Source organism: Fundulus heteroclitus, unplaced genomic scaffold (assembly GCF_011125445.2).
Source record: "Fundulus heteroclitus isolate FHET01 unplaced genomic scaffold, MU-UCD_Fhet_4.1 scaffold_81, whole genome shotgun sequence".
Taxonomy (NCBI): domain Eukaryota; kingdom Metazoa; phylum Chordata; class Actinopteri; order Cyprinodontiformes; family Fundulidae; genus Fundulus; species Fundulus heteroclitus.
In genome coordinates, this window is record NW_023397263.1 from 800184 (window position 1) to 814547 (window position 14364).

Sequence of the window (14364 nt, forward strand, 5' to 3'; positions counted from 1 at the left end):
TTTTTTGTTTGCCAACTGCTTCTTCAGCTCCTCAATCATATGGTTTGCTGAGTCTTTTTCTGGATCGGTTGCTTTCTTGGTTTTCTATGACAATTTTAATTCAGTTTTGTATTGTAATAACAGGTATGTCTAGCATCACTATTAATGAGTTACAGAAGTGACAGAATTAGTCCTTGATGTTCCAAAACAAGTAGCGTAGCGAAATACAGTTTCTGTCGTCTTTTATTTGGCATTTTGTAAAATCCCATTGAATTCTGTTGGAAGACTCTGATATTACTGCACCACCGTCTATGCTTCAGGTTCAAATACGAATCATACATTGCGCAGATATATTTGCTTTTAATAGTCAACAAACTCCACTAACTACTCGCTGAGTTGCACAGTTTTGAAAACGAACGTTAAGGGTTGTTTTAGGACATGTTTGAGTAGCCTACTACAGTATGCCCATTGTCAGCCACCCTGAAAAACGAGTCAGAAAAGTCGAGACAGGACCAATCGTCAAAATTTCGGTGTTCACCACTCTAGTTCATCCAAAACAAAGCAGAAAAGGGCCTTAAAGGGCTAAAAAACGGAATTTTCCTTTAACCTCTAAACCTCAGTTACCTTCACACAACTTGCTGACACTTGTTGACAGCTTGATTCGTGGTCCTGGCTTGACCTCCGACTTGTGCAACTTGGCCATGAGCACCTTTTTTGGCTCTTGCCTTTCCTTAAGTAGGCCACCAGAGCATTGGATGAATAGCACTCTGGTGACCCACACCTTCTAAACAGTTCCTCCCTAGTCACTGTATATGTGCAATATCAGTGGAGATTTTAAGCAGGCATATTGAGTTAAAACAATCTTCAACCTTGGAGAAATGTCAGTAGGTAACACTTTAGGTACAGGACAACACATAAAGGAGACCTTAAAAGGGTTCTACATAAGTCATTCCCAACAGCTTCTTAAATACATGACTCTGTATTCCCAGCTTTGGCCCAGTAAATCTAGGTGGAAGCTCATATTCAAGGTGGCATTAACAAATGGCGATCAAATGACTGTATGTTACTGTACAGTCAATCAGCTTAATGCTACCCACACCCTTTTCTGTGATTGGACCTATCTGAGGCAAAGATTTGAACTTCCATTCCATCCCTGCTTGCAGAGCAAAATCAAATAGCATGCTTGGGGGGAGGGGGGCGCAATGTGTAGACAGTTATTGTTTGGAACTATTTATTCATTAGAAATAATTATGTAAATGTATGAAATATTGATAGTGATGACATTCAATATTACCTTTTGGCCTTGGTCCCATCAGATATTCGGAGAACACTCTCCACTTTGAATAATACTATAGAAGTGAAAACATATTGTTGTTATTTTAATGTGACCTCATTTCATGCCCAAAACTATGCTGACCATAATACAGTATCTTCCTACCTTGTTCCCCCTCTGTGGCCGCTGATTCTAGGCCACCATCTAATGTATTTAAGACAAATCAGAGAACAGCATTCAAGGAACAGTTTTATATGGGGTTCCGTTTGTACCAAAAATAAGCAGATGTAATTTGTCTAGATGTTGTGTTGTTGTTGCATATGTGTTGTCTGCATATGTAGAAGTTGCACACGTATTTGTTGTATATGTAGATGTTGCATATGTCTATGTTGCACATGTCTGTTGTATATGTCTATGTTGCACATGTCTATGTTGCATATGTCTATGTTGCACATGTCTATGTTATATATATCTATGTTGCAGATGTAATATGTCTAGATGTTGTGTTGTTGTTGCATATGTGTTGTCTGCATATGTAGAAGTTGCACATGTATTTGTTGTATATGTAGATGTAGCATATGTCTATGTTGCACATGTCTGTTGTATATGTCTATGTTGCACATATCTATGTTGCATATGTCTATGTTGCACATGTCTGTTGTATATGTCTATGTTGCACATGTCTATGTTGCATATGTCTATGTTGCACATGTCTATGTTGCATATGTCTATGTTGCACATGTCTATGTTATATATATATCTATGTTGCACATGTAGCCGTTGCATATGTCTAGGTTGCACATGTCTATCTGCTATTGTGTTGCTAAGTCACTGTGATCTTGCCAGTTCATGTGCAGTAAACTAACCTACACCTTGCAGTTGTTTTATGATGTTGCCACCTGTTGTTGGTTCACGTAATTGTCTGCACGTCTGTAGCTTCCGTCATTGGTTAATGTCATTGCTCTCAGCTGTTGGTATATGCTGTTGGTCCTTGTCGTTGGTTCATGTCGTTGGTCTTTGTCGTTGGTCTTTGTTGCCTGTTCCCCTCGCCATTACAAACAGTGGAACTTTATTTTCTGTTGTCTAAGTGTTTGTTTAAAAAAATACAAAAATGTTGGTTTATCATTATCAATAGCTCCAAAATGTTTAGATTTCCACGAATCTCGTGGTATTTACTTCAGGCATTAATTAGGACAGCAAAGCAGGAAGGAGGGGGCCTGGCGCAAATAGCTTTGGGATAATAATGAGGGGGGAGAGGTACATTTATAGGCTTAAAACTTTAAAATAAAACCAAAGGGCTCCGCCTATGGCCCGTGAATAAATGTGTGCTCGCACTGGCAGGATTCAAAGTGCTTTACATGGTATCTACTGTCTGGATCGCCGGGTTGTTTAATCGTAGCCTAACCAAAACTTTTTTCAGACACTAGGGGGCGTAATAAGACAATGGACGCTAACTTGGTGCAGTTTTGTCAAGATCATTTATATTATCAACTGACAATAAATAATTATCCTTGGAGGACTAACATTTAAAATGAGAAAAATGCCTCCCATAAATCATGAAAAGGGTTAACTCAAATAAAAGGCCACAATAATATTGCATTTGGACGTTTGCATTTGATGAATATTATCAAAATGCCACCTTTTTAATCAGAGGCTCTGGGATCTCCCTACCACGTTTTAGGATAAATAACATCTGATTTCATACAAAGCATTCAAGCTTTTGAACAAAGTCAGGATTTGCAAAAAGTAAATCTTCCCTTTCACTTTAATATAGTCAGTTGTAATTTTTAATGCTTGATAAAAATTTACTTTTAAAATTCAAGTTCTGAAAAAAAGATAACAGGCAATTTCACAAAAATAAATTTATTTTCAATAAACACATGGTACAAAACCATACCATAAATCCACTCCCATAAGTTAAATTATGTCAAAAGAAAAGAGCAAGTAATGCTTATTGCTCACATTTCCAACTCTCTCCCATTCTAATTTGAGGCTTGGCCAAACTAGCTTGTTCACTAGTGACACACTTTTAACAGAATAATCTCGTGGGACGCAATGATGACGATTGGGGCTGAACATGCCACTATGTTTTGTTGCTTCCTGTTCGATGGTTTTATAGTAATGTATCCCCACTTTGATCCTTTAAAAACTGATAATACTATTGACCTAGGATACGCTGGAGGGACAACAACATAGGTAGGAGAATGTCACGGTAATATTGTTAGAATTTACCTTTAATACCATTTTAGAAAAAGTCAGAGCCTGATTTTCTGAACAAATCTTTTAACTTTATTTTTGAACAAATGATATACTTTGGCCTATAAGGCAAACTTCAAAATTAAAGAAACACACACACACACACACACACACACTAAACAAAATCAAAAGTTGGAGACTGCAAAATGCTTGACTCCATGTAATCTACAAAGTCGTCAAACGTCTCATGAATCGGAAGCCTCAAAATAACGCTGCACGTGTTGGCTTCCGGATAGCGCCGCCGGGAACCATCTTCGAGAGGGGTGTGTAGAAACTCAATTTGAGGCTTGTGGGGGAAGCCAAGTGGAGGGATTTGTTCCACTCCAGAAACGAAAATCAATATTTTTTGAAGGGTGACTGCTCTTGAACCATCTAAGAAGAAAAAAAAAACAATTTTTGATTACTTTTGTTGAAAGTTTGTTTATAACCAAGTAATTATGTATATCCCAACATACCGCCAACTTCAATAAGCCAGTCCCTCCAAAAGGTGAGTGTCAGATTTTCCCTTCTCCGGGCATTGCTGCCAGGTGGAGAGAAGACTGTCTCAAAAAGGGTCATCATGCTCTGGACTGTGAGCTGGGCATGTCCAGAAACAAAGATGGGGCGAAGGATGTCAGGGTGGGCCCTCATTGCCTCAGCGACCTTGAGGCAATCCAATCCCTCAATGAGCCTGTCAGGAAAGAATATTTTGACATGTATAAAAGCTATTAAAAATTGGTTTGCACAACAATTTAACTGTAAAGACTGGCCCATAAGTATATTTCAAACCCCAGGCATATTTGGACATAAACATTAACAATACTTCACTTTCCATTAAAACACCCAATATTTAAATACAAGGCATTGGTTTCCGTGGTTTAACCAAAGTCTGGGGCTTTAAAGCTTGATGCATTACCATTCACTGGGGGCGATTTATGTAACACAGCCCAATTGCGTATAGAGAAGTTGTGAGGAAAAATGTATTATCACTCCAGTCAGCATGGGTCAAGAAAGCACAGGTCAAACAGATAAAGGCAGACTGAGAGCTGAATCTGTCTCCTGCTACTCATCCAGACGTTGGAGAAACAGGACGGAGAACATCTGCTAAAGGTTTTAACCATCCTTAGCCCCTTTTACACTGGTGCTACCCTATTCCTGCCTGTCGACACCATTCTATTCTACTGCTGTTGATACAAATAAATTAAAATAAACCACCTCTGTTCACGCAGGGACTGCAGTGGGACGGCACAGGGTGGGGCCGAGCCAATCTATATGGTCCAAAGTTTTCCTCACAGAGCTTACATTTAGAGGTTTGAATAGTTTTTTGTAAATTGGCAAAAATCTCCAGGGTTAAATTTTTCTTCAGAACAATACCACAGATTTTGCTGCCAGCTAAGTTATTGTTATAGAATAAACACACAGCACAGATTTTACTTTCTCTACTCCTACTGCAGAAGCAGAGCCAGCCATGTTCTGATCTGATTTGGTTTATTAAATACAGTATGCATATTTAAGACGCAACATGACAGTCTAAGTCTAGAGAGCTGACGTCTCCCTTCCCCACACACACCCTTCAGACATGAACAGGGAAAGTCAAAAGTCTGTTTAATCCTTAGTGCTAACATATCAGCCTAAAACAGAACTGTGGCAGAATATAGGTTGAAAGATCTAGTCTAAAGAACACGTAAATGCCACAATTAATAACTTCAATGTATTGTGTCCCTAGCCAAACATTAAGACATTTTTATTGCACATTAATTGTCTGTTGACAACCTAATAATAATAATAATAATAATAATAATAGTTACTTTATTGATCTCACAATGGAGAAATTCAGCTCTGCATTTAACCCATCCCCTTGGGGAACAGTGGGCTGCCATGTGCGGCGCCCGGGGAGCAATCAGGGGGTTAATGGTCTTGCTCAGGGACCCAGAGTGCCGTCACTGGGGATTGAACTGGGTACTTGCATCCTTCTCTGTATGCAAGTGCGCTGCTCTAACCACTAGACCACTCCCCCACAAAGGAGTATGGTGTGCATACAACCTAGTCTGTATGCACACCACTGTATAACGAGTACTAGTCAAAAATACCAACAACAAAGACAAGCCAATACTTTTTAACAGTGGATCTCTGTTGACACAAAATATTCAGTACATGGGATTCTACTTACTGGTCCAGTGCAGGTTTAACGCGCCCCTCAACATGGGCCCTTGCTGCCTCCTCAATAAGAGCCTGCCGGCTCTCCATGTTTAGGAGAGACATTGCACAGCCCAGGGTACATAGTGCCGGCCAGGCTTCCCCAACAGCACGCTGGGCTTCATCAAAGGTTTCTGCAGCCTTTATCTGTGTTAATGAAAACACAAACACACACACACATATACATATCAATACACACACACACACACACACATATATATATATATATATATATATATATATATATATATATATATATATATATATATATATATATACAGAGAGAGAGAGAGATATAGATATATGTGTGTGTGTGTGTGTACACAAAAATTGTGTAACCCACTTTATCAAGGTGCTGACGCAGTTCCCAATCGCCAACCTCCTCCAATGAGACTGGGCCTGTTTGTTGCCGACATAGCTGCGTATACAGCCTTTGAGATAAAAAAGAGGGCCGTACTCCTCCTTGGAGAAGGGCCAGGGACAGCATTTGGCCAATGATTTTATAGTCACCAAACTCTACGCCTGCAACATAGACAAATCAAAAAACAAAAATGTCTTATCATCAAAGTAATGCTGCCAGAATAAATGAAACACCTAATGGCTCCTACAGCCTAAGAACTTCATGTTTAAACAGTTATTAATTGCTACCTACCCCGGTGTACCAGTGACAGATTTTTGCTGCCCTCTGGCCCTTCAAAGTAGCGGCTATCTCGTAGTGCTGCAACTAGGAGTCGCAGGAATTCGCGGCTGGGACCACCGTCGTCCACAGCCCCCTCACTCTGTCCCTCGCCATCAACAAACATTATATTTAAATGATGAAGGGGATTGAAGTGTGCTCTTCGAAAAGCTCTAAAAGAACCTTCCAGTAGGAACTCGCGGCACACATTTATGCAGTTGTGGATGGGGGCTGACCCTCTCTGAACACCTTGTTCTAAACTTTCAAGCACCGTCTTTAAATCGGGAGACCTGTTTGAAACAAATCTTAAATTAATTTTTATTTTGAGGTGTGGAGAATATACAATACAAGGGTCATCTCGGCAAAGGTATCTGATAAAAACTAATGAGATGGGTAAGTCAATCAAAAAACATCTATTAATATTTGGAATAAATTCAACTGTGCATAAAACTTACTGGCTTGTTCCTTCATTTTCGGTGACAAGTTCTAACACTTCCACCGTGTCCTGCTCCCAGACGTGCTGCTGAGCACTATAATACCAGATATTTGTAGCTTTAAGGATGTTAACATAATACTCAGAATATATTTCCGTCAAATTACATACCTTGTAACACCCTGAGGTGCCCCAACAGCTTCAACCTCAACAGCAAGGTGCTGCTCTGAGTACTCATTGTGACTACAAGAAAACACAATATTATAAAAAGTAGAATTAAAGCATACAATGATCAGAAAAGTGATAGATATTGGGTTTGAACACCTTACTGTAATGTTAGCATTACAGAAAGTTAATGAGAAAACCAAACACTTACAAACAATTGAAGGAAATATTTCTAAAAGGGTATATTGGAGGAATTTTATAAACATGGCAAAACAGTTGTCATAAGTTTGTTCACTTATCTGTAATGGGCACTTCTGCTAGTCTTTCGGAGGCTTCTTTGCTGTTTATATCAAAACAGCATAGAAGCCTCCGAAAGACTAGCAGAAGTGCCCACTTTTATGCTGTTTATTTCTATATTGTAATTATATTGTATCGACTGAAATTAAGAATTTTGATATTATTGAGTTGTATTGCAAAAATAAAAAGAGAATTTGAAAAAACCTTTTGGAAACAGCAAAGAAAATACAGAAAGACATAAATACAAAAATATAATTCAAATTCAATTAAACTCAAATTCAAAAATACTTAATTTATTCCAAAGGTGAAATAAGTAATAACCAAGACTTAACACGTCAGGATCAGGATACTTACTTCATCAAAGCGGAAGCTGCTTCAACCTCATCCTCAATAACAGTTATTGACAGCCTGCAAAAATAACAAAACAGATTAACATTTAAAAAAGCATTTTGTCCTTGTGTCTGTTACTAAAGTTAACCCAATAAACACTTACTGTTGCACAGGTGACATTTGGTGCTGAAAAGGTAGGAAAAAAATAATTAAAGTATTATAGAAAAGATTGGATTATCAGGACAGTAGTGGCAATTTTTAATGCTTGTTTTACAAACATTAACTGACCTGCAAAGACTGTTGGATAGCCATGGCTAGGTCCTCATCCAAGTCTTCTCTGTGAAACCCACACCCGCAAAAACAGTATGGGTCACTAAGAAAAAATAGTTTAACTTAAACGTTATTCTTCAAGATTTTGACATGAGCATGGGCCATACGTGTCATTTCTTGATTCCTCTTGTGTACTGTAGAAAGAAGAAAACCAAAGGAAAGTTAAAGAGTCCGTTAAACTGTATTACTCTAATGAACAGTTTATCATTTGCACAATTACCAGTTATCTTCTAATTGTAATGCTCTATGTTTTGGAAAAATTAATTGTCATTTTTACCATTCTTGGATATGGTCAGCTAAGTCACAAAGAGGGATTAAGGACTGGCAGGAGAGACACCTTTCCATCACTTTTGGGGCCTAAGCACATTGTATAAAAAAAAAAAAAAAACAAGTTGAATGTCCATACAATAAAAAACAGGCACACGTTTTGGTAATGGTTGAGACCTACATCATCAACTGGCGGTGGCATCAGAGTAAGGCTTTGCTGGAGAGGAATTATATACAAGGGAGCCCTTGTTGAAGCCGACCTTACATAATTCAGGCTGTATCCCAATGGTGGTATGGGAAGCTCCTCTAACATCTTTCCCCTGGTGCCACGGGCCAGGACAAACCCACCAGCATCTCTAAGAGGTGGGAACGCAGAGAGGAGATGCTCACTGACGAAAGAATGGTCTCCTTCATTGTGTGGGAAAAATACATTTTTTTTCCCCAATCCACAAGATGTATAGTAGCGAGACTCTTCCATTGTGGGCATAACATTTGATTGTGTCTCAGGCAAACAAATGAAGGTGTGTGACCAGGGGGTCTCCCGCTTCCTCTTCCTAACCCCACTGGCTACTCCTCCATGATGAGGCCGAAACAGCCTTGACAAGTGGGCCTGAACGTTGTCAGAACGGGGCTGATAAACGGTGTGCCGAGGTGTAACAGCTTGGAAGTGAGAAGCTGGGGCAGGTGGGATATGACAAGATGGACCAGGCGTGGTATGGCTTGATTCAGCGGGTGGGGTGTTATAGGGTGATGCATGCTGCAGCCGTGATGAAGATGGCATTCGGGAGGAAAGTCTTTGGAAGACAGTGGGAGAAGGCTGGACTGCTGTTGTTGTAGCAGGTAAGCTGGACTGTGGTGGAGCAGATGGAGTGTGTTCCATTCTGTCCAGCAGCAGAGCCGTAGTGCGCTGCATTTGCCGAAGCAACTCTCGCATTTCTTCAGGACTGTTAAAAGGGAAGATAAAGATTAAGTAAATGGAGCAGTACATCTTAGAAAGCTGTCAACAATCTATAAACTGTATATTTGTTACTTACACTTGTCTTTGACTTCCTCTGTCCATTTTGGCAATCTGTGACAAAAAGTCAAACCAGAATTAGCAGAATTCCACAGTGCAACATATTTAATAACATAAAGGACAAAATTATCCTGACCTCAACATTGTTTCTAGTCAAGGTAATAAATTATTTCACATGGGGTCTATCCATGGGCGTAGGTTTGATTTCAACTTTGGTAGGGACACTACTGGTCTCAAGTTTCATTGGTTTGATGTCATTGGTCCTACGCAGTATGCATGCCCCTATTTTTTTATACTTGACATGAGCATCAGGGGACATTTCGTTTAAAGAGAAAAGCAGTATTTTTTGCTACATTAATACAAATTTTATAAGCACTATATATATTGTATATAAATAAAAAGCTGCTCCTTAATTTGTAATTAAAATAAATTAGACATCACCTGAAGCACTGAAGGGCCAGCTGCTTCACCTCCAAGCTGCCCTGCATCATTATTACTGGATATCTGTGTTTCCTATAATCATATAATGTTACTATTATACAAGTGTGTTTTTAGTATTAAAGGATTAAATGTAACACAACCTTTTATATCATCCTATGATACTTACTGTCTGAGTGTTAAAATAGCTCCTTATGTCTCTTTTCATTTTTGGTGGCATCATCTACAATCACAACACTAAGCATGAGCCTAAGTTTATTCAAATATAAAATCGCTTTTAACAATTATTAAAATAAGATATAACACTATCTTATCCGTAATGTAATAATCTCCAAAATAAACAGCCAGATTCAAGCATTTTTACCGGACACTAATATTTGTACTAATTTACTTATGGACTGTGTGGAAATCTATGTAAAATCAAACCAATGTGTTCCTCTGTTTGTACTTTATCCTATTTCCAAAAGTAGAAATAATTAAATAGCACTATTATTATGTTGAACCCTAATTATGCCTAATTATGCTTTCTAAATAAAAAATAGCAATGTTTAGGCACCATCTCGTATTGTTATACTCTATAAAGAAATAGGGGACACCACTAAAATTCCAAAGGAGACAGACTTTACATTACCATTTCATTGTATTCAGTATAAACCCGACAACCTGGCTCATGGCAATGTAAAAGATTCTGTCTGTCTTTCACTACTCTGAACACATCTTTTAAACACTTTTACATTTCAGAAAACACATTTACAAATGACAAAACCAAACAGAAAGGGATGGACGATATTCGAAGTTTTCCCGGAAGTGATAACGGGAGCCTTCATGATGAACCAAGACGGACGCCAGTCGAGTTGCGTTTTGCCCGTTTTGCGGGACTCATGTGAGCAGATTAACTCGTTTTTGTTTTTCTTGTGGTCGGTCCTTGGAGTTTTTAAATTCCACAGAACGGACCGAAGAACTGGATATGCTGCAGCAGTGCATACGTTATTTTAACGAGGGTCACTCTTACGCTATAATCGTAGACATGATGTCATGTTTACATGGTGTGCACATCAGCTTGAGGTCTCTGAAAAGCAAACTGAATGATGCCGGCTTTTATCGCAGAAAGGATTTCTGTTCAACAAACGTAATAATTAGAGCAATAAGACGGGAGCTCCGTGGACCCGGACAGCTGTTTGGATACCGCCCGATGTGGCAGGTACTTAAACAAAAGTACAATCTGCGAGTGAAGAGGAATCATGTAATGAATTTGCTACGGGAGCTCAATCGTCAAGGATGCGAATGGAGAGCACGCAGAAGGTTTATAAGGAGAACCTACCACTCTATGGGACCGAACTATATGTGGCATGTGGATGGTTATGATAAACTCAAGCCATTCGGTTTGGCAATTTCAGGGTGTATCAATGGCTTTTCTCGTAAAGTACTGGGGCTTATATGTGGATCAACAAATAATGACCCAGCTTTGATCGCTCACTATTTCCTGTCATGTGTTGGGAACCTCGGTGTCATCCCAATGAGACTAAGAACTGATTGCGGGACGGAGAATGGGACTATGGCTGCAATTCAGTGCACCCTACGCCACCATCACAATGACTACTACTCTGGAACAGCCAGCCACATGTATGGCTCATCCACAACCAACCAGAGGATTGAGTCCTGGTGGTCCATATTCAGAAAAGGAAGGCAAGTGGTCTTCATAGAGTATTTTAATTAGGAGTAACAATTCAAACATGGATGTGCTTAGAATCACAACACAATTTTATCTATTTACATAGGTCTCGGTTCTGGATGGAGCTATTTGCAGACCTTAGAGATGCCGGATACTTCAACGGGAGTCACAAGCATCAGTGTCTGCTCAGATATTGCTTTGGTGACGTTATTCAGAGGGACCTAAATGAGTGTGTGAGACTGTGGAACAGTCACAGGATACGCCCCTCCAGAACAGCATCATGTCCAGGAGGAGTACCCAATGAGCTCTATTACTTACCACACAGGTAATAAGTTTGGTAATGGCATTTATTTTCCATTTATCATAAATTCAAATAACTCATATCTTCTGTTTATAGGTTTGGCTCGAGAGATTGTGGATTTAAAATTGTACAGACTGAACTGGATCCCTTTCCCGAGACTCACCTGACAACACCTCCATGTGGGGACCCAGGGACCGCGGAACGCATTTCAAATTGGTCGGGCCCATCAGGCAATACTCACAATACCACTACCCATCACATACGCACGCGCGCAACCGCATACACATTAATATGGCAAGCTGAAAGGGCCAATTATCACCCGTACAATAACGCGCAGTTCCAACCGGTATTTTACGCGAGCGCGCGTTTTTTACGTCACCGCGCGTTTCCAGCCAGAACGCGCGCTGACGTAAAAAACGCGTGCTCGCGTAAAATACGTGCGGTGGAGTTAATAACGTTTGGTGGCGTTTTTTGCATATTATATTATCAGGAGGTTGTCTTTTATATGCTCAGCCACTAGATTTAAAGGTGTTTTACCCAATAAGAGCACTGCAGCACCAGACACAACCAGGAGATTCCTGATCGTTGGGGAAAGGGAGAAAGAAGATGCACCTTCCTTTCTGATCCTGTCTAAATCCTGCTTAGTTCAATAATAAAGTCTGATATTACAAAAAACTCATTCTGCTTGTTCTCCCTACTTATGCCCTTGGTGCAGAAGATAAATGAAATATTCAACAGAAATGTTTTTATTAATTCTGAAAATATTATGTGAATATAAATACAAAGCATACAGAAAATGCAGCTTTATTAAGTGACCTGGTTTATTTTATTTAGCTTTTATTTCTTTTCAACATTTAGTTCTACTACTTGGCTTGTGCTTTGGTAGTTTCATGTTTAAAATGACAAAATAAATATGAAGAGCTTATGGTCGTCAAGTTGTAGTTACTCTCATATGACAGCAGATGGCAGTGAAAGCCCAAATTCATGAGATTAAATGTTTGAACTCAATTTTTAAACGTCTGTCTACAAGTTTTTGGTGATTTCAATCATCAGTGGCCGGTCTAAACATATTAAATTTCCAAGAATGCAAAGTGAGCATGAAACTATACCATTTTCCAGGGAATAAACAGTATTATGTGATGCTATGCTTAATTTTTTTGTCTGTATGTACTGTTTTATTATCTCCATGTCTTTCTTTAAATGCCTCAGTACTACTGTTTGTATTATAACCTAATTTTACAGACTGTAAGTTAGTCTAACAAAGCTCCGGAAGCCAGAATCCTGAATTAAATTGTCACACCAAATACTGTATGGCTTGCTGATATTCAAAAAATACAATTTCCAACTAATTTAAGTTTTACAAATTGACAAGGAGTAAACACTAGCTCAAATATTTGGTTCCCTAATCCTTCACACACCCCAGGTCATCAAGCCAATCCATTTTTAGACACCAGAATTTATTGCTTTCTCGTAGGCTGTGGTCCCTGAGCATGATAATTGTGTCTGCCATGTTATAATTAAAATCGGCACCGAATTTTTATTCAACTTTTTTTCTGACGTTCCAGCACACACTCCCCGTATTTATTTCCACTTACAATACTTTTATTACAGCTAACACAATATTTACAGAATAAAAATACTTTAAAAGAAAAGTCAAACTCACCCCTGCTCTAAATGTTCCCGAAAAAGTGCCTCCGTCTGTCATTATGGTTGATGAAGTCCCTGGCTATCTTCAAAGCATCCACGCTGGTCAAAAGATCCCCATGTGTGTGTGGGCGCACATCAAGCTATTGAGTCTTTTCTGGGTCATCGTTGACCTCAGATAAGTCTTGATGCGACGGAGGGACGAGAAACACCTCTCAGCACTTGCTGTGGTCACAGGGATGGTGTAGAATAACTTTAATAGTTTATGCACCTCTGGCAGAAGATTTTTTCCCACAGGAGTGGCATTCATTGCCGATGCTACTGAGGCTATTGTTGGGCCCAGGGCCGGTTCTAGCCCTTTGGTTGCCCTAGGTGAGATTGAGTTTTGCGCCCCCCCCCACCACCACTTTTGCCGTGCGAAATACCAGTACTGTTTTCAGCATCTGTTTAGTGCTTCATTGAATTGTGTTTACTGTTCCACAAAGAGTGCTGTGCGGGGAATTGTGCCTACAGTTGTGCAAAGTGTGTGTTACAAAATTGCAAATTGAGTGCAAAGCAGTGTTTGTTCTTTTAGTTTTGTGAACTCAGTGAGTGGATTTGCGATAAGTATTAATAGTTTTAGAAATTGTGCTATAAGAATCAAGGGTTGTGTTTAAGCATTCAGAAAAAACTGTAACTTAGCATGGAGTGATGCATAGACAACAAATACCAGAATAGGTTTCAGAACCTTTTCTTTTTTTATTATTTTGAATAATTTATTACACACTCAAAGTTAGGACTGTGCAAAAACACTTAACCATCTGTAAGGACACTTAGGTAAAGTATAACTAATAAACTGGATTTTGATGATTATTTGTACATCCCTTTTGAATACTCAATGCAGATAATCACTACAAAATATTTTATTTATATTAGTATCCTCCACCCATTCTCAAGCTAATAATATAGCACATAATTCTGCTGCATATATACTGAGATAATTAGATGTTCTTTTTGAAATAATCTTTGTCAGGAATGACCACTGCTATACTAGTTGCTTAACTCTTTGTCTTTTACTTTCCTATATCTGTTTATTCACTTGTGTGTAAATGCACCCCAGCAATCAAAAAAAAA

At 39.1% G+C, this 14364-nt stretch overlaps 1 protein-coding gene across 1 annotated transcript; it reads right to left on the reverse strand.

Annotated features, from left to right (window-relative positions):
* Positions 1–3623: 3623 nt before the first annotated feature.
* LOC118562145 (G2/M phase-specific E3 ubiquitin-protein ligase-like) lies at positions 3624–6724 on the reverse strand. The gene is made up of 5 exons (XM_036134400.1): positions 6336–6724; positions 6027–6205; positions 5658–5830; positions 3964–4178; positions 3624–3880 (listed from the first exon to the last, which is right to left on the reverse strand). Exons 1-5 carry the CDS (start codon positions 6484–6486, stop codon positions 3624–3626), a joined length of 975 nt encoding a protein of 324 aa, XP_035990293.1. The 5' UTR covers positions 6487–6724.
* Positions 6725–14364: the final 7640 nt, after the last annotated feature.

What these genes read in the sequence shown, in the direction of transcription:
- LOC118562145 (XM_036134400.1), bottom strand. Translation starts at nt 6,486, where the DNA reads ATGTTTGTTGATGGCGAGGGACAGAGTGAGGGGGCTGTGGACGACGGT. An exon ending in TCTGTCACTGGTACACCGGG is followed by an intron (nt 6,206 to 6,335) that starts GTAGGTAGCAAT and finishes TCTATGTTGCAG; the next exon opens with GCGTAGAGTTTGGTGACTAT. An exon ending in CTGGCTTATTGAAGTTGGCG is followed by an intron (nt 3,881 to 3,963) that starts GTATGTTGGGAT and finishes TTTTCTTCTTAG; the next exon opens with ATGGTTCAAGAGCAGTCACC.